At 41.4% G+C, this 19,851-nt stretch overlaps 1 protein-coding gene across 6 annotated transcripts in view; it reads left to right on the top strand.

Moving 5' to 3' along the window:
* The window catches only part of acot7 (acyl-CoA thioesterase 7), a 238,928-nt gene that overhangs the window by 187,090 nt on the left and 31,987 nt on the right, over positions 1-19,851 (top strand). For all 6 annotated transcript variants that reach the window (XM_039756119.1, XM_039756122.1, XM_039756121.1 and 3 more), the window contains one exon: positions 19,200-19,378. In XM_039756119.1, coding sequence (XP_039612053.1) covers positions 19,200-19,378 — 179 coding nt within the window. The remainder of the gene's footprint in view (positions 1-19,199; positions 19,379-19,851) is intronic.

Raw genomic sequence — 19,851 nt, 5'->3', positions numbered from 1 at the left:
TTGAATACCGGAAATGTCAGGAATACTTCATTAACAAACAACATTTAGCCCTTCGTATGCTGTGAGGTAAATAATACCCATTCCCCTTTTCCATCCCCATCCTCGGTCTCTGTACACTAGCCTCTGTGCCATCAGATCACACTGTTTCAACATATCTATAGTAAATAGCTAGGTTAAAACTAAACTTTATATATAGTGTAACAAGGAAGGACACCAGACATTGCAAAGGTCTGGGGCAGCCACCTGTATAATGTGTTCCTGGCTGCAAAAGCAAAAAAGGTTTTAGAGCAAGTAGTGTTTACAAGACAGAGTCCAAAACAGAACTAAAATTCAGAGGAAGTGAGTGAGGTTTTATGGGGCGTCTGGGGAAAGTGATGTCATACTCGGAGAACCTAGGTACTGTGAGATTGGCGCCAGCCCGACACAGACTGACACCAAAGGCACAGGCAAAATAAACAAAAAGTCTTTATTTTCTTCACCTGTGGGTGCACGTCTTCCCTGTGAGCCCCACAGGCAGTACACTGTTCCAAAATACAAAGAAAAATCGGTCGTCTTTCCACTTCTCCCAGGGCAGCTTCATCTACCTCCTCCCGAATCTGGTGCCCTGAGTAGTGGCTGCAGGCTCCTCTAATAGCCCACCTGGAAGTGCTGCAGGTGCTCATTGACCTACTTCTGGCTGCACTTCTGGGTGTGGCTGCACTCCCGCCCAGATGGGTTCATTAAGCTGTGCAGCTCAATGCAGCTCCCCCTGGTGGAGGCCACGGAGCTCAATCAAGATGAGCTCCGGTGTTCCACAAAGTGGCCCCAACGCAACCCAGGGAGCTGCCAACAAAGGTTCCGAGGAACATAGTGTGGCTCCCATGGCTGCTCCCCCGGATCTAGTGACAAAGGGGCATCCCGGCCAGGCATGGGTCCCAGCCAACCTCCATAGTACGAACCGGCGGTTTTACCCGGCCAAACCGAGAAATGATCAGACCTGCCTCCTGTTTTGCGGACGGGGCCATTTCAGAATGGCATTTAGTTTTGAACACTGTGACTTACCGACCAAGACGATGGGACTGGACCAGGGACTAAAACTTTACTCAGTCACTCCTAGTTCCAGCATTTGCTTGATTTCCAGTTCCACTTCAGCTTTCTTTGCCTCCGGGAGTCTATAGGGTCACTCTAAGACGATAATCCCTGGTTCAGTTACTATGTCATGTGCAACCAGAGAGGTCCGACCAGGTGTTTCACTCACCACCTCTGGGACGGAGCGGATAGTTGATTACAGTTCCTGCCTCTGTCTGGACAATAATTCTTCACCGAAATTAAGGGGGTCTGTTTGAGCAAAGAGTTAGCGGGGCTGACCAGAGGAGGGATCGGGGTCCCTTTTCTTCCAAGGTTTCAGTAAGTTCACATGATACACCCGCTCACTTGGCCGGCGATTAGGTTGTTTCACCAAATAATCAACCAATCCTTTCCTCTCCTTAACTTCATAAGGGGCTTGCCAATGGGCAAGCAATTTGGAATGAGAGGTGGGAATCAATACCATGACCCGATTCCCCGGATGGAACTCCCGGAGGGTCGTGCCATGATCATAAAGGCTGGCCTGTGCTGCTTGCACTTCCTCCATATGACTCTTTAGAATCGGTCTCATTTTGCCAAATCGTAACAGTGAAATATATTCGAGTATGGTTGTTGAAAGAAGAGCCTCTCCTTCCCAGCCTTTTAAGATATCCAATATTCCCCAGGGCTGCTGTCTGTATGATAACTCAAATGGCTTGTGGGACTTCCTGATAGGCAAAGAGAACGAGGGGGAGGAGCTGATCCCAATTCCTCCATTCCTCGCTGACCACCTTGTGAAGCATCTGCTTGAGAGTCTGGTTGAACCTCTCTACTAAACTGTCGGTTTGAGAAGTGCTTGATTTTTCAGCAACTTGCCCGTTTCCTTGAACGTTTCCAAGGTAAAAGGCGTCCCTTGGTCAATTTTCATGCAAAGACCCCTACTAGCTCCCGTGCGATTGCCTTAGAAGTAGCTGAGCACAAAGGAACAGCCTCTGGGTACCGGGTCGCATAATCTTCGAGGCCTAATATATATATGTTCTCAGGCTGAAGGCTCTAAGGGTCCTAGTATATCGACCCCAATGCGGTCAAAAGGAGCATCAATATGGGGAAGGGGAACAAGAGGAGCACGGTCCCTCCTAGGAATTTGCTGTAATTGACACTCCGGACAGGAAATGCAAAAACGGCAAACTTCCTCATTGATCCCCGGCCAGAAAAATCCGGAGTTTAATCCGCTTTACGGTTTTTTCGGAGCCAAGATGGCCTCCAAGGAGGTGGGTGTGCGCCAACTCACAGACCTGCTGCCGGTAAGTTTGTGGGATAAGCAGCAAGTTCAAGTCCTGCCCCTCATCCTCAGCGACCCGATATAACGGATCATTTTCAATAACGAAGCAAGGTCCCTGTGGCATGGGCTGATACGTGATTTGGCCATTGATGAGAACTGCGTTCTTTGCATACTTTAGACAGTCATAATTCCACTGCTCTCTCTTGAAAGAAGCCAGTGTCATTTTAAATTAAAAATGCAAGGCAGAGAGAGGATCTGGTGTGATCTCAAGGGGCGGGGATTCCTCCCAGCTCTCCGGGGCACGGTTAGATGACAGTCTCCGCACTGGCCTTGTGGTCCTCTGTCTCACTCTCAGCCGGCTAGTTACACTGCGTGGAGGCAGCCTGAGACAAGTCACCCTCATCTGTTGTGAGGCCTAACTACTGACCGGGCATGCTCAGTAGTCTACCGCATTCACTGTCAGACCAGTTCTGCCCTAGGATCACAGGAAAAGTGAGGGATCAGGAAGGATCGCCACAGAGATTATTTTAAGCTTTCCCCCCTACCAGATGCAACACTGGCCGGATTTATATACAGTAGACCCCCGCGAAGTCGCAGTTCAGAGTTCGTGGCCTCAGTCATCCGCGGATAATCTAATAATTATTAGTGGAAACCACAAATATCCTCCGCAATTTTTATGGCTTTTTTCTTGCAATACTGTACTGTAGAGAGAACAGGAAGCAACTGTAAAGGAAATGCGGCTTGGAATGCTGAAAACAGCTAATAGAATTTGAAACTGCAACTCCCAGCAGTCCCTGCAGTGGCTCTGATTGGTCTTCTGCTGAGGGTGCTGGGGCTATTGGGGTCAAAGGATGTCAGTGCGGCTTTTACAAAGGGGGCTGGGGACCAAAAGCAACAAAAAAAAAAGTTTTTGTAATTTGTGTTTCAAGTTCCTGTCTCTCTGTCTGCCGTCTGTTGGGTTACCTGTACTTATTCATTTTGTCCTGGATCACTTCGTGTCTGACGTCTGCATTGTCTGCCTGTGTACATGAGGACTGTAAGTGGATTCATGGCCATCCTGCAAAGAAAGAAGCACTCCTGAACCAGTCTTCACCATTTCAGGAACTACCTGTCGGACTATATTTACATTCCCATTCAACGTGCAGATCTCTGGACTTTCTATTTTCATCATTACATTTCATCCATTTCCGTTTTTCATGATTTACTGTGTGTGTTTTGTTGGTGCTTTGTTGTATTAAATGTGTAATTGCTGTAAGGGGAACAGGGATGGTATCGTTGTTTTCATTTATTTCATTTGTTCGTGCAGTTTGGTTCAAGGCTGGGTGCATCCCTGGAATCTCCAGGGATAAAAATAAAACTAAATAAATCGGCGTCTTCTCAACGGTGTGAATCTTAGCTACAACGGACTGCTACAACGTTATTCATTTCTCCTTGCTGCTGATTGACTGTGATGCATCTCCAGCTGAGTGTTCTTGTGTTTTCCGTTTTGTTCCTCTTAACCCTTAAACCACCACAACCAGCTACAGTCGTTTCCTAGTGCCATTTTTCTACCACACAGGAGCAGACTTAAAAGCCTGAACAGCACCTGTCCTTTTTGGCTGATGCTTTGTTTCACTCTCCTCCCCCAGACATCCTCTGCTCCTGTTGGGGGTTGTGCTTCCCTATGATGTTTGTCTATTCTTTAATCGATAACTAACTGCATACTGAGCTTGTTTTACTTCTGAAAGAGACGTTTGTTTGTTTGTAGAGACAGGAACTTTATTCAAACACTTCAATCTCCTGTGTTTCTGTGCAATTCTGTGACCCAAGCATGACACACTGCAGCCTCACTGTCTCTGGGATTGAGACAGCGTCAGCGTTTACCTCTGTGTGTTTGCATTCCGCCAGTCAAAGCATAGTTATTTACTTAATTTCATCCATGGCGTCAGTTGAGATTTGTACATATTGTTCCAGAAGTTTTTTAAATAGTTTTCACAGTTCATTAGCAGTGTGTAAAATGATCAGTGTTGCAGTAATTGTGATGCTATTTGCATGAAAAAAGTGTTCCATTAAAATTTCACGTTTTCTTTGTGAATTGTGACGTTTACTTAAAGTGCAGCAAAAAAGTATTTGGCGTCCAGGCATGCACTAACCCCCAAGTATGTGGCAGTTTAAGGGTTAAAGCCCCAAGATGGCGTCAAAACGCCCTGCACCTTCTATGGCTTCTGGCAATGAAAACGTGCTTGCATGAACTACAGTACATATAGCGGTAACATCTGTATTTTACATTCTAGCACTGCAGGAGACATAGCAGTACAGTATACAGGTTTACCTTTACATTCTTTTTTTAGGTAATGTATTAAGCTGAGTTTGAAATTAAATTAAAGTGTTTTGGGGGCATATTTATGGTTTAAACTATAAAAATAGGCATTTTTTTTAACCACATCCAAAATTTGCGTTTTTTCACAATTCGCGGGTGCTCTAGGAACGTAACTCCCGCAAATTTTGGGGTTGTACTGTATGCACCTAAGACTGGTGTTTTGCTTATTCCACTGTCGCGGTAAGACATATCGGCGAGCAAAAACGGACACGTTATCTGCCGGAGTCAAAAAATGCTGTGACCTTACATCCATTTACCAGCACTTCTTCGGCAGGTGAAGCCACCAGGGGGTTGCTACGGGTACACAAACAATATCTCCGTGTCATCCTGCATTCCGCCTTGCTCCCAGACAGGTTACACACCAAGGGGCCCGGGGACTTCGGCACAGGCTCCAGTTTGAGTGAGAGACCTATTAAGTGGGACGTAGTTCCTAGGGGTTCTACCAAAGGGTTGTTCTGTCGTCTCAGATTTTAAGACTGGCCTCTGGTTTTGTATGAGTCATGTGAGCTCAGTGATCAAATGGAAGTCTCCCCAGGCCGGCTGGGTAAAGGTCCGGGGTAGACACTGAAACAAAAAGACGCAGGCCACCTGCTCCACAATCTGGTAAGGGGTCCGGTCAAATGGCTGTAGCCACAGAACCACCTGTTCCCAGAGAGACATAGCCTGCTCAGGGATTGACCGTCTACATTTAACTCCCAGCATTTAATTTGCTTTACCGGGGACCTCGGTCCCGATGGGCGGCTCAGCTCTTTTAGCCAAGAAAGCATTACAAGCCGTGTTTGTTTCTTCCCAAGAAACCAGCCCACATCTGCGGGTCCCTTCCAACTTCTCCTTTCTGTAGGACTTATGCCCGGGGATGTCCTTGTGGAGCGAAGCCCAACCCCCTGACGCACTCCCCATCCAGAAACTCTACCCCGGTACTTTTCTACCTCTGTTGCTTTTGGGTTCTGCCCTGGTTTCTTCTGGGACATCATCCTGCAGGCTACGCCACTGTAACAAGGAAGGACACCAGACATTGCAAAGGTTTGGGGCAGCCAACTGTATAATGTGTTCCTGGCTGCAAAAGCAAAAAGGTTTTAGAACGAGTAGTGTTTACAAGACAGAGTCCAAAACAGAACTAAAATCCAGAGGAAGGGAGTGAGGTTTTAGAGGGAGTCTAGGGGAAGTGATGTCATCCTCGGGGCTGAGACCGGAAATGATGTCGTCCTCTGGGCCGGGACCGGAAGTAATGTGTCCCATGATGAGATAGCGGCTCCTGGTATGATTTCCCGGGAAAGGTCTTCAGGAGACTTCGATTAAGAGTTAGTGCACCCCTCCGCCCCCCGGGCAGATATATTACTACCAGTCATTAAGCCCTCCAGCTGCCTCCTATTCACACGTGTGTGACAATAAGTTTGTTACTGGACTGCATGCTGAATTCTGTCCTGCTTGGCTATATGGTTATACCCTGCAAAAGATGGGCATACAGTCTACCATGTCTGTTTCTTACCATGCTATGATTATCACTGGTGGATGGGTGGATTGAATTTAGCCTTGTGCACATGCAGGATTAAATGTATACCTATGATTTTTGTTCAGTTCTTGTTACTTGATTGTATGCTATGCACGTCTCTGAATCTGTCCCTTACTAGCTGTCACAGGTCATTCTGAGCATGTGGGTGCATGTTGATGCTGACTACACTACACAATATCGTTACGAAATAATGAAATACTTTTGCAAAATAATACAAAAAGGTTTTTTTTTTTTTTTTTTGAATGGCAGGAATAATCTTCTGTAGTATTCACTATCCATTGTTACTTTTGTACCACTGTCACTAGTCTATAGGAGACAAGTAACTATAATGGTAACATTTTGAAGTTGAAATTAATGCTAAAGAAATCATTCTTCACAAAATAATTAGGCAAAAAAAAATCCTTGTCATTTGTCTCAAAGTGGGTTTGATGTTTTTGTGACGTATTTTCCTGAATTTCATCTGAGCGTTGAGATGGGCCTCCGCCAGCTGTGTGAATTAATTGTGCCTCTCTTTCTTAAGAGACAGGCTCCTGAATTATTCACGTTTTTGGCACTGGTGTTGGCTGGAGTAGCTTGTCTCACAGACTGAGCGGAGTTACTCTCTGAGGAATCATTTTGCCTCCAGAGCCAAAGTGACTGGGGCCTAATGATGACATTCTCTCGTAATGCTTAAATGAACTTCTCTTTTGGCTAGTTAAAAGCACTCCTTTTTTCTCAGAGTTTTATTTGTTTTCTTTCTGAAAGGTTATCTAAAATTAGGTCTGTTGGGGGCTGAGATATCCAAAGCAAATAAATTCAGAAGCTTTTTTACTACAAATTTTAAATATAGGAATAGAAATTTTGCATAGTAGATCCAATCAAGGCTCTCTTGGAATGATACTCCCCAAGTGCCACAAAGATGGCCCGGCCTTGAATAAACTTCATATAAATGGCATAAGCCAAAAAATAGGCATGGGAAAAATGCTTTATAGATGAAATTCTCTGTCTTATTTGGAGTAAGAATATTACTGACAATGATTTTTAACAATATGACAGTCTTTTTCATAGTGTTCTTCAAAGAGAACACTCTTATAGCACTGAACAGAACATCCGTTCATCCATTTATAGCTGTACAGAGCCAAAGTCCATCCTGGTAGGAAAATATGCAAGACAGGAACCAGCCTTACAGTTGTGAATGGATAGATGTAGGGCACACTCACAACATACACATTTATAGTCAGTCATATGTAGAGGTGGGTAGTAACAAGTTACATTTACTCCGTTACATTTGCTTGAGTAACATTTTTAAAAAAATGTACTTCTTAGAGTAGTTTTACTGCACCTTACTTTCACTTCAGTACATTTATGAAGAAGAAACGCTACTCTTACTCTGCTACACTGGGCAACACTCGAATTGTTACTTTTTTCCCATTAGATACACTATATTTTTGCCAGAGAGAAGCCACCAGTGGACCTACTGCATGGCGGTTTCACCAATCAGACATAGCAACAATAATCACAAAATTCTGTTTCACCAATCAGACCTAACAACAATAATCACAAGACACCATTTGACCAATCAGACGTAGCAACAATAATCATGTGGCTCCGTTTCACAAATTAGACATAGCCATGCAGTCACATGAGCACATACAAACTGTGGCAGCATAGCGGCACAAACTCCTCACAGACAGCGGACAGGGAAAGAAAGAAAAAATACATGAAAAATGAGAGACAACTCCTGCTGAAGCTTAACCATCACTTCACTGAGTAAAGAACAAGCACGTTTTAACCAAACATGCACAGACATTCAATGTAAAGTGAGACTTCTCGTACGTGCACAAGCTGCCTTGTTCTAATGTTATTTTCTATCAGCTGTGCTGTTTGGAGGGCAAGTGAATATGCAGTATTATACTGTCAGTGTACAGTATATCTTGTCACTGTAAGTAGTTTGCACTGTTCACACATACATGTTACCTACTGTAGGTATTGGCTTCAAAAGCTTTGTTGTGAAAAACTGAGATTTGGAACTTTGTGTTATTTGTGCATCTTTATTTTGTAAAGATGTTGTTTATTTTTTACTCATTTTTTATTTTATTATTTGAAAATAGCAGAATTTGCACATTTTTATATTTTTGCCTGTCTTATTACATTTCTAAAAAATCATTTATTATGAGCACAGTTACTCAGTACTTGAGTAGTCTTTTCACCAATTTTTTTTACTCTTGAGTAATTTTCTGGATGACTGCTTTTTACTTCTACTTGAGTAATATTATTTTGAAGTAACGCTACTCTTACTTGAGTACAATTTTTGGCTACTCTACCCACCTCTGGTCATATGAGGTAATTAGAGACTGCAGTTAATCTAACACATGACTCTGAGTGCCTGAAGAAAGCTAGAGTATGCAAATGAAAATTCAAATAGACAAAGAGAAAACATTCAATGTTTACACAATCCATGTCTAGTCTAGGATTAAAAAAAGTCTTCTGGAGCCATGAGGCTGCTGGAAGAAGTTCTTGGACAGCAACTGCAAAATGTATCATACACAAATCCCAAAGATTGTCATTCAAACACAAACTAGCAAATTTTGAACACACAGTCCTAAACTTGAAGGCAACAAGGAAGAGAGTAATAAGGACTCAAGAGGTTCTCTCATAATTCTCTTTCATACCTGTAGTTTAAGCAAATATACTGTACAAGAAGTCATGTCCTGACCTTAACTGATTGTGTGAGAAATATCATGAAGCGGAATAAATGTGATCTTGTGAACCCCCAAGTATTCATTAGTTTATTTATTTAGCTTTCAAATTTGCTTTTTCCAATACAGTGACTATTCTAAAAGCACTGAGCACATGACGACCCAACCATCAACTGGGTACCAGAACTATCTTGGACAGAAACACTTTGAGTTATTAGATAGATAGATAGATAGATAGATACTTTATTAATCAGCCTAACACAGAATGTATGAGGAAACTGATGTATCTGGAGAAAATCCACACAAATCCGAAAATCATGACACTACAAACTATGGGATTCTTAAATTGTATTAGAATATAGCCAGCATTTATGTGTGTTACATGGAGATACTGTAAATGTTTTTTGGTCTTGAATTGTAAGATTTTCATCATCATCATGATTTTCATTTTATTTCCTAATAAGCAAACAATCAGCCTACAGTCTTTCAGCATTCAATACTGTTGTCTACTTTGCTTGTTGCATGCAACAAGATAAAATAGCAGGAAAATGACAAAAGAGTGTTAAGAACTTTAAATTATGGGAAAATATTAATATTTCTATTTACTTATGACTAAATCCCACATTACTGCTTTTTTCTAAATGCAAACTAAGGGATGAAAAACAGCAATTAGGGGTATGAGATGTTTCCCTGTTTGTAAAGGTGGCTGGTACAAAAACCTGCAGCCACAAAGGTCACATATGTCTAAGATTGGTAGCCATTATTTTAAAATATTTAGTCAGATTCTTATTTATGGTTTACTGCACTTTTATGTTTTTGGATAATCAAAAAACAGCTACTTGCAGCAGTGTTTTGATATCCATGAATATTGTAACTCTATGGAACAATATGGACCTGTTATTTGTGAAGAAGGTGATAACAAGCCAAGTCAATTTGTTGGATTTTGCTTGGAAAACAAAAACGAGTAAATAAGTAATAGATGCATTATCTAAACTAAAGTGTTACCATGATATTCTCTTATTGATTGTGAGGCTATGTCCTATAACTAGTAAAGTCCTATTGCCTTGGCTGTGCGGTAAAGACGAAGTACTAAAGAACTTAGGACAATTATGTCCTCTCTACACAATCATACTAACAAGAGTCAAATGTGTTCATGCTAGAAACAAGGCCACAGATAAGTAGTTGGCCTCAACAGAAATATGACAAATGTAGCTTTTGTCTCCATTGCAACCACTACCATGGTCACTGTTTCCCATCTCATCATAATGATATCCTTTTGGCAACAAATAGTATTTGGGTGAAACAAATTCATGGAAGTGTAGCATAAAACACATCAGAATATTTGGAACTCACTTAGCACCCCAGTGCTTTATCTGTGGAATTGAGCTCTTCCTTTCTGATCAGTGACAGATTTAGGAGGGGAGAGATTCTTGGGTTTAAGCCATATCTGGGGCTACTCTTAGGTGATATGAGGTAACCACAGAAAAACTGGTATGTAACGTCCAAGCTCAAGAATTGCTTAAACTTAAATGTGCACCTTACATGAACAGCAAGTAGTGAAAGCATGAGCAGTAGGTAAATGGACAGCACCGAAAACCACAGAAACAGCTTCTGAGATTATGAGTGATAAAGAGAAGAGAGAGAATGCATCAGCCGTCAATACCTGGGGCTCTCACCCAACTCCAAATAGTTCAAATGAACCCCTAGTAGTTATTAAACTGAAGATGGACACAGTTGTGAGTGAGAGACTAAAACAAGGTTCAAAGTTACAAATACTTTAAAATCTCATTAAGAAATGCTCAAAGACTTCAGGTTAGGCTCCTCGGCAAGTCTATTGTGGCTTTATCTTTAACTCACCTAAACGGGTCTTCCCAGTTGGTGGCAACTTTGCTGTAATCGCAATCACCCAGTTTTTGTCCTTCGTACCCCAATTAGCCTCGGCCGGGATGCACTTCACTATCCCTACGTCTTTGCATGCATTCTATATCCACACTTCCTGGATCCATGGGAGCGTCCATCCAATTCCCTGCTCCTACACCCCTGGTTCTGCTGGGACTCTTCTTAGAGTGTCATTAGCTATGCTCGCCTACAGGGGCCTGATCACACTGCCTCCTCTCTTCTTCCACAGTTACTTGCACTCCTGAATTTTGCCATAGTGTTTCATTCTAACTCTGCCTTCAAACATTTTCCATTCATTCTCATATTGTTCCCTTCCTCGTATCACCTGGAATTTCCTTTTTAAACTGCTGGTAGGCAATGATGTGTAAGAGATAATCAGCCAGACCATGCACTTTTCCACGTTCATGCACAATACACTGACCACCCCATTAACCCCTTGCTGCCGCTGTAAAATGCTACAAAACACCTGCTTGCTGCCCCCCTAAGAATTTGCACTGCCATGGACCTCATCTCATGACAGCATGCAATGTCAAAGCTTACAGTAATACATACAATCTGATCCTTCAACTGTCTAGTTTGAAAGAGAAAGTGTGAGAAGGGGAAGTGGAGAAAAATATTTTAAAGATTATTCTGCCACCTATTTTTTGTCACTATCAAGTACTTTCAGCTTCTAAGGTAAAATTAAGACAGAAAGCATAATAAAAAAAATAAAAACACATTAGTGGGTTTACTTTTTCACCTGTTTGCAGATTCTGGGCACTGTTGTCCAGCTACCAATAAACTTTACCTGTTGTTTAGTGACATGGCCAACTGAGTAACTGCACGAGGTTGTGTTTGTATAACTTCATTGTTGAATGACCTCTTCAAAGCACAAGTGACTCGTTAACAGTGTTCTGCTCAGTTGTGGAAAGTGTACAGAATGCATTAATACACCACACACATTCAGAAGTGGTGTCAGAATTTACTTTTTATGCATACAGTGATTTCTTCACGTGTTTTTGATTACAACAGCCTGTGTTCAGCTTTCTTATTGCTGCAAATGCCGTCTAACAGCCGTCCTCTGTCACTGCCTGCTGTTTACAGGAGATGAGTGAACTTGAATATGACAATTTACTTATGACTAGGCATTGGACGTGTTATTTTAATAGGTAATGGTAAATGGGTTAATGTGGACAAGACTGGCCAGTCCAGCAGCGGCAATATTTCTCTGATAAACAAAGGTCAAGCATTTTTTAATACATCTTTATTAATTTCAGTTCCCTGTAGCCAGCGAGGCCCTGGGCTGCAGAAGTCCAGTGGTGCTTGTGATTTATATGTCTGTTCAGATAAAGGAATAAATAAATAAATGCAAACAAATTTTCCCAGTGGCAGGCACTTTTACCATAGTGGCTCTAAAGCAATGGATCTTAAAGTACCAATCATTTAACCTTCAAATACTTTATTTGACTTATGGAGGCCGTATATTGTGTAGAACATACTATATAAAATAAAATTTATTTGGTAACAATTGTTCATTCAGGTCCACCTTTTTAAGTGTTCCTAATCTAGCCAGCTATGCCAGTGTTAGCTGAAAATTTAAGCTTCTCATATAACAACAAATGTCAAACCTGTAATAGTTGGTGTCACAGTGCCTTATGCATCCTGAAACTTTACTTAAAAATATCTTAACAGAGACCATATGCATCCACTGCATCCAGCTATGTGAAATAAGAACGATGCTCTCAAACCTTTATCAGCCTGCTGCAGGCACTGCACAGTACAAAATATTTACTCCACTCTGGAATAAGCCTTTTGATGCCTTAGACCCAAAAGGTTTCTTTTCGCTCTCTTTTTCAGCTGTTCTATGAAAAGTAAAAACAAAGAAGCCCTCTGTTATTAATGCAGATGCTTAGCTGACAGACATGCACATTCTTTTTGCCATCTTCCTGGATTCTCCATTTTGAAAGCAGGATTGAGGTTTACTCCCCAGAAATTAAGAATGTGAACCCTCAAACCTGCACCTGTGTCTGGATGGTAGTGAAAGTACCTTTGTTTCATCTCCTCTGACAGAAGCAGTTATGTGAAAGAGAGAAGCTTTCATGCAAACCAGCTGCAAGGCACAATAGGGCCTTTGTCAAATAGCCCGCTCACTGATGCCCTTCGATTCTCTGTCTTTCATTAAAAGCAGGATGAGTATGATCAAGATTATTGAAATGAGAATAATGATTTAATTAGTGTCACATCACCTTCCTGTGGGACTGCAGCAGCAAAAGACAGAAGATTTTTAACACTGCCAGGTGCTGAGTGAGGTGATCTTATAGGCACCGTAATTGCTTTTATCCTTTTGCTGAAACAGATTAAATCTGCATTGCTGCCTGCTGGGATTCTGCTCCTTATAGGCAGGGCAAGCTAGATTTAAGTGGGGTACTGACTGACTAGCACCCCTTCTTTAACTGCTTGCTAACAGATAAACCAGAAGAATTATTATATCAGCTTGGACATGCCATGGATGTCCTGTGCTGGGGGGAAGAATTTCAAAAAGCAGGGTGGAAATAAACAAGATTAGTGCAAGGCAAAATAATACATGTATCAGAAAAGACATTTGCTGCCAGTAATACAGAATAAATTGAATTATTGTCAAATACTTTTTTCTCATTGTCTTTCTGTATGAATTGGCCAGTGGAAAGGCAATTCCCGTGCATGCTGTCAGAAAAGCAGCTCAATGCACTGATTTGCTTGTGATTTGTTTCTTTTGTTGTAGCCTGACAGGTTTATTGATGCCTTCAGCCTCCACGTAGTACAAACTGATAGTTTTCCAAGAGCCCTCCTGTCCAGCATGCCAATGTGAAAAGCTCCAATTCAATGGGTCAGATGTACCTTCCATTAATCACCTTGATTAAGAGAATGGCTGTTGTGCCTTCCCTGCCTTGCTACTGCTGATAAAGCGGGGCTGTGGCTGGCAGACTCCATGGATTCTGTGTTCTGTATCCCACACCGGGAGTTATTGCTAAATGCAACTATCCAACTGCAGGTTTATCGGGAGGTAAGCAAAAGACAAGTGACATTTACTCTCGCAAGTTTTTAAATATTTTGAAAATTTACTATGCTGCAAAATCCTCTGTTTTACAGTACTGTCGCAGCATTTAGCTTGGGATATCGGAAAAAAGCATTGAATTGCCTGATAGCATCAAGCAGAAAAGACCCCCAGAGGTGCTTCTTTGCACATTGTGGTGGAATGAGCCTGTGGCTAAATGTGCTCCAAGAGAGCATTTCCTGCAGGGGATCTTTTGTGATGATAACCAATTTTGCCATTGTACTCATATCCTCAAAAGCTTCCAGTTTGCTCAAGTCCATGGAGTGAGCAGGCTTTTCAGATAAGTTTGTTTAGGCATTGTGCATCGTTTGAGCTCAAGTTACTTCCTCAGGAGACAACAGCATATAACAGCACATTGGCTACAACAGACTATGATAGAGCATTTCCAGCAGCTTGCTACATACATCAAAAGATCTGTGTCTCCTAAGGAAGTACAGTTTACTGTAACACCTCTTGTACAGTGCCAGTTTGTTGTCAGACCAGTAGAGTTTGTTGTTTTTCTGAAGCCCAAGGTACTTGTATCTCTGCACCACTCCCACATCCTCCCCTGAATGCTGACTGGTCTCCAAAGCTTTTTGGCACACACAAGCCCACCACCAGCTCTTTTATCTTTATGAAGTTGAACGGCAGATGGTTCCCCTTGGACCACAAGATGAAGTCCTTTACAAACCTCTTGTACTCCGACTCATCTCCATTATTAATGCAGCATATGGATGGAGGACTGGTCTAAAAATTTCTGTAGGTGGTAAGAACTGGGGAACAGGGAGAAAAGACAGTTTCCTGTGGTGCTTCACTGTTACACACTACCATTTCTAACACACAGTCCCCGAGACTCTGTGGTCTGTTGTTCAGTTAGTTCATGGTCCAGGAGATTATGGAGGAGGCATCAACATGCATAGTTCCTGCAAAGACACTGCACTGGTTTCCCAACAACACACTATGGATCACAAAATACCAGAAAGCCCTACTCATTAAGAAGAAGAGAGCCTTCCAATATTGAGATAAGGAGGAAATCAAGTGGGCACAGAAAAAACGGAGAAAAGAGCTCTGTGAGGGGAAAGCCTACTATAGAGGGAAACTTTAGCATGTTACAGCAGAAGGAATTGTGGAACAGGATGAGGACTATCACTGGCTACAAGCAGGTTGCTATACATGCAGAGGAAGGGAACAAGAACAAAGCTAATGAACTGAACCAGTTCTTCAAAAGGTTTGATTCATTCTTGTCAGTCACACCCTCCTGAAACACTGCTAGCCTCTGTGAGCAAGCTGAGGAGGTCCCAAAATCCAAACTGCCATTTGTACCATGCACAACCTTCCCCTACCATGACATTACACGTGTGTTTGGACTATCTGTCTCTGCTGATCAAGTGAAGAGAGAGCTGGTAAAACTCTGCAAGAATAATGCTGCAGGCCCAGATGGAATCAGCCCTAGGATGCTGAAGACATGTGCCATTCCATCTTGTGGGGTCCTTTAGCACCTGTTCTCCTTTTCCCTGAATTTGAAGAATGTTCCCCAGCTCTGGAAAACATCCTGGTCCCAGTGCCAGAGAGAGAGCATTCCAGTGATCCCAAGAACTTCACACCAGTTGCTCTTACTTCACTTTAAAGGCTGGTCTTGAAACACCTCCAACTCTCCTGGTTTCAGAATATCTTGATCCTCTGCAATTTACCTATCAGATACATACAGGTGCTGGTCATAAAATTAGAATATCATGACAAAGTTGATTTATTTCAGTAATTCCATTCAAAAAGTGAAACTTGAGTATTAGATTCATTCATTACACACAGACTGATGTATTTCAAATGTTTATTTCTTTTAAATTTGATGATTTTAACTGACAACTAATGAAAGTCCCAAATTCAGTATCTTGGAAAATTAGAATATTATAAAAAGGTTCAATATTGAAGACACCTGGTGCCACACTCTAATCAGCTAATTAACTCAAAACACCTGCAAAAGCCTTTAAATGGTCTCTCAGTCTAGTTCTGTAGGCTACACAATCATGGGGAAGACTGCTGACTTGACAGTTGTCCAAAAGACGACCATTGACACCTTGCACAAGGAGGGCAAGACACAAAAGGTCATTGCTAAAGAGGCTGGCTGTTCACAGAGCTCTGTGTCCAAGCACATTAATAGAGAGGCGAAGGGAAGGACAAGATGTGGTAGAAAAAAGTGTACAAGCAATAGGGATAACCGCACCCTGGAGAGGATTGTGAAACAAAACCCATTCAAAACTGTGGGGGGAGATTCACAAAGAGTGGACTGCAGCTGGAGTCAGTGCTTCAAGAACCACCACGCACAGACACATGCAAGACATGGGTTTCAGCTGTCGCATTCCTTGTGTCAAGCCACTCTTGAACAAGAGACAGCGTCAGAAGCGTCTAGCCTGGGCTAAAGACAAAATTGCTGCTGAGTGGTACAAAGTTATGTTCTCTGATTAAAGTAAATTTTGCATTTCCTTTGGAAATCAAGGTCCCAGAGTCTGGAAGATGAGAGGAGAGGCACAGAATCTACGTTGCTTGAGGTGCAGTGTAAAGTTTCTACAGTCAGTGATGGTTTGGGGTGCCATGTCATCTGCTGGTGTTGGTCCATTGTGTTTTCTGAGGTCCAAGGTCAACGCAGCCATCTACCAGGAAGCTTTAGAGCACTTCATGCTTTCTGCTGCTGACGAACTTTATGGCGATGCAGATTTCATTTTCCAACAAGACCTGGCACCTGCACACAGTGCCAAAGCTACCAGTACCTGGTTTAAGGACCATGGTATCCCTGTTCTTGATTGGCCAGCAAACTCGTAGAGGAAGATGCAATACACCAGACCCAACAATTCAGAAGAGCTGAAGGCCACTATCAGAGCAACATGGGCTCTCATAACACCTGAGCAGTGCCACAGACTGATCGACTCCATGCCACGCCTCATTGTTGCAGTAATCCAGGCCAAAGGAGCCCCAACTAAATACTGAGTGCTGTACATGCTCATACTTTTCATGTTCATACCTTTCAGTTGGCCAACATTTTTAAAAATCCTTTTTTTGCATTGGTCTTAATTGATATTCTAATTTTCCGAGATACTGAATTTGGAACTTTCATTAGTTGTCAGTTATAATCATCAAAATTAAAAGAAATAAACATTTGAAATACATCAGTCTATGTGTAATGAATGAATCTAATATACAAGTTTCACTTTTTGAATGGAATTACTGAAATAAATCAACTTTGTCATGATATTCTAATTTTATGACCGGCACCTGTACATGCTCCTTAGAGTCTACCCCTACTTGGACAAAGCCTGTACCACAGCCATTATCATGTTCTTTAATTTTTTTCAGCACCTGAAATGGAATAGATACAGAATTAACAAGAAGTAGTGGCACGATGATGAGGTGGTTAGTGCTGTTGCCTAATGGCGCTAGACTCCTGGGATTGCTTCTGTGTACTTTCGTATTTGGTAAAGAGTTTACACATTTGTAGGACAAAGTGGGCATCATCCATTTTTATAGTGTGTTTAGTGGTGCACAACGCCTGTTAAGACAACAGATTTAAAAGGGATGCAGAAATTCTACTGCACCCCTACCTGAAATTCAGAAGTAAATGGTGTAAATTAGAGTTGAGATAACACCTCTGCAAAAGCTCCCTTACACAAAAACGTATCCAAATTGGCCTTTACTGTATCTTAGGCTTGCAATGGCAAACTGGACTAAGACTAGATGTGATGGACACAATAACATACCTACAAGCAGACATAAATTGGCCAGTAATAGCCATCCTTTTTGGCGTTATATATTTGTCTGTCTAGTATCTTGTCTTCTGTGTTGACACATAGGCAATTATCAAATTTCTGTAATGCTTATGGGATATCAATAATTGCATTATTCTGTTTCTTAAAGCAAGTGTCCTTCAGTTAGCTTGATCCACATGTAAAGGCCGGAAATCCTTCCTACAGAGAAAGGTAACTAAAATATAGTAGGAGCCGTACCAAATTACTGAATTAATTACTGGCATTTCCAAAGGTAAAATGTATAAAAACTTAACTTATTGATTAACATCAATCAAACAATTCTTTGTCTTACATCAATATACAAAATTTCTTAATTTATTTTGCATCCCTGGGTTAGCCATGAAACAAAAATCCCTCACTCATTTTCTCAGAATTTTTCCATCCAAAGACATACAGTACAACTAAGGCTAAGTGACGTCTCCAAATTCTGTGCCCTGTAATGTACTGGCATCCCTTCCAGAGTTAATTCATACCTTGCATCCAGTGCTTTTGAGGTAGTCTCCAGCCTCTGCAACCGTTAAGTTGCATTAGACATGTTTGATTTTGTATGTATGGCGGGATGAATGGATTCTGAATCTTCTTTACTTTCTCATCAAAACCAGTGACCATTACAGTTTCAGAAAGGTGATTGTCACTGTGCACGTAATTGTTTTGAATAATTTTATAAGGTTCTTTAAGGAATAGAATTTTTTCTTGTCGTAGTCATTAGGAAAGTTCATGCAGTCTGTGTTCTGTAAGGAGACAGAATATACTGTATTTGATGCTTAAGGGTCTTGGGCTTTTTTCTGCTGTGTCAAATGAGACCCAAGGAAACACATTGATTACATTTTTGAGAATAACTCCATGAAAGGATTTTGAGCATTTTTCACATTGCTGTCACTTACTCTTTGTCTTTCTTGTGGTATGAACTTGATCATTAGGAGGATTTAGCATTTTTGTGATGTTTTTGGAAATTTTAGCTGTTCCCATTACGTGATTTCAATCAAATAGTGGAAATTTAATATTTATTTGGTTTTATTTTTTGCACAAATCTTCTAAAACAATGTGTACCTTTTTTAGTGTAATACTGTACGTAATTGCAATGTACTGTAATATTCACAGAATGACAGTCTGCTGACATGCACCATTAATACCACAGATTCAGACTTGTATTGATTCTATATACACCTTCAGTACATTTTCAGACTTTTGTGTGTTTGTTGATAAATTGTGTTACATTGGAATTGCCTTTTTCAATTTTTTTTATTTGAGGGGGTGGCTCAAATAATTCCATTTTACAATGATCACTACTGCTGCTTCATACCAACCAAACAGCCATTATTAGTGAGTCTCATGAAACATTACTGAATGTACAGATCAGAGGTTTCATTAAGGCTTTTTCACATAATATTGTATGTCATCTTCTGGTTTAACTTGTTTTTTTTTTTTCAAATAGAGTCCTGTTATAAAATTTTAGAAGGCTTGAAGTTTTTTGAGACAAAACAAAGTTATACAGGAGGGTTTAAAATTTAGTAAAAAGTAACTAAATCTTGTGTCATACTTGTCTCATGGTCAATGACTTCTGTCCCATTCCAGGCTGTGTGGTGACTGTTTCTGGTAGGATGACATTTACCAGCAACAAGTCGATGGAGATTGAAGTGTTTGTAGATGCTGACCGTGTTTTTGAACCTGAGAAGTACCGGGCTGTCAGCGCCTTCTTCACTTTCATCTCTCTGGACAAAGATGGGAAGCCTTTACCTGTTCCTCCTCTCAAGGTGAGCTTGAGTGACTGTTGTGACTTGGGGGCGGACTTCAATATTAAGATTAGGTAGCCTTGGTCATCATAGGCCATGGGAAATGTTGACATGCTTTTCACCACATATTTCCTGTTTGCTTAGGAAGTGTTGCTTTTTCTGGGGGGAAAAAAACAATCTGACCATTATGTAAGCCTACTTGCTAAAAGTAGCAAGATCATAGGGACTCCCCAATGCATCATTACTGTCTAGTCACCAGAAATTTTCAATGCTTTGCTGGGGTAGGAGTTTACTGTTTGGAACCTTTGCCAATAAAATTCAATAAAAAAAACTGGAGGTATATATTTTGAGGGTGAGTAAAATGCACATCAGACTCTTTGCATGTGGTTTTTACATTCATTTAAAGACCGTGTGAAAGGAAAGCAAAAGACAAACACTAATCATTATTCCCTAAACCCTCTTTATTTCTATACTGCAACAATTACAAGTCTGAT

The sequence above is a fragment of the Polypterus senegalus genome, chromosome 6 (assembly GCF_016835505.1).
Source record: "Polypterus senegalus isolate Bchr_013 chromosome 6, ASM1683550v1, whole genome shotgun sequence".
NCBI classification, from domain to species: domain Eukaryota; kingdom Metazoa; phylum Chordata; class Cladistia; order Polypteriformes; family Polypteridae; genus Polypterus; species Polypterus senegalus.
This window is presented reverse-complemented; position numbering and strand designations above follow the sequence as displayed.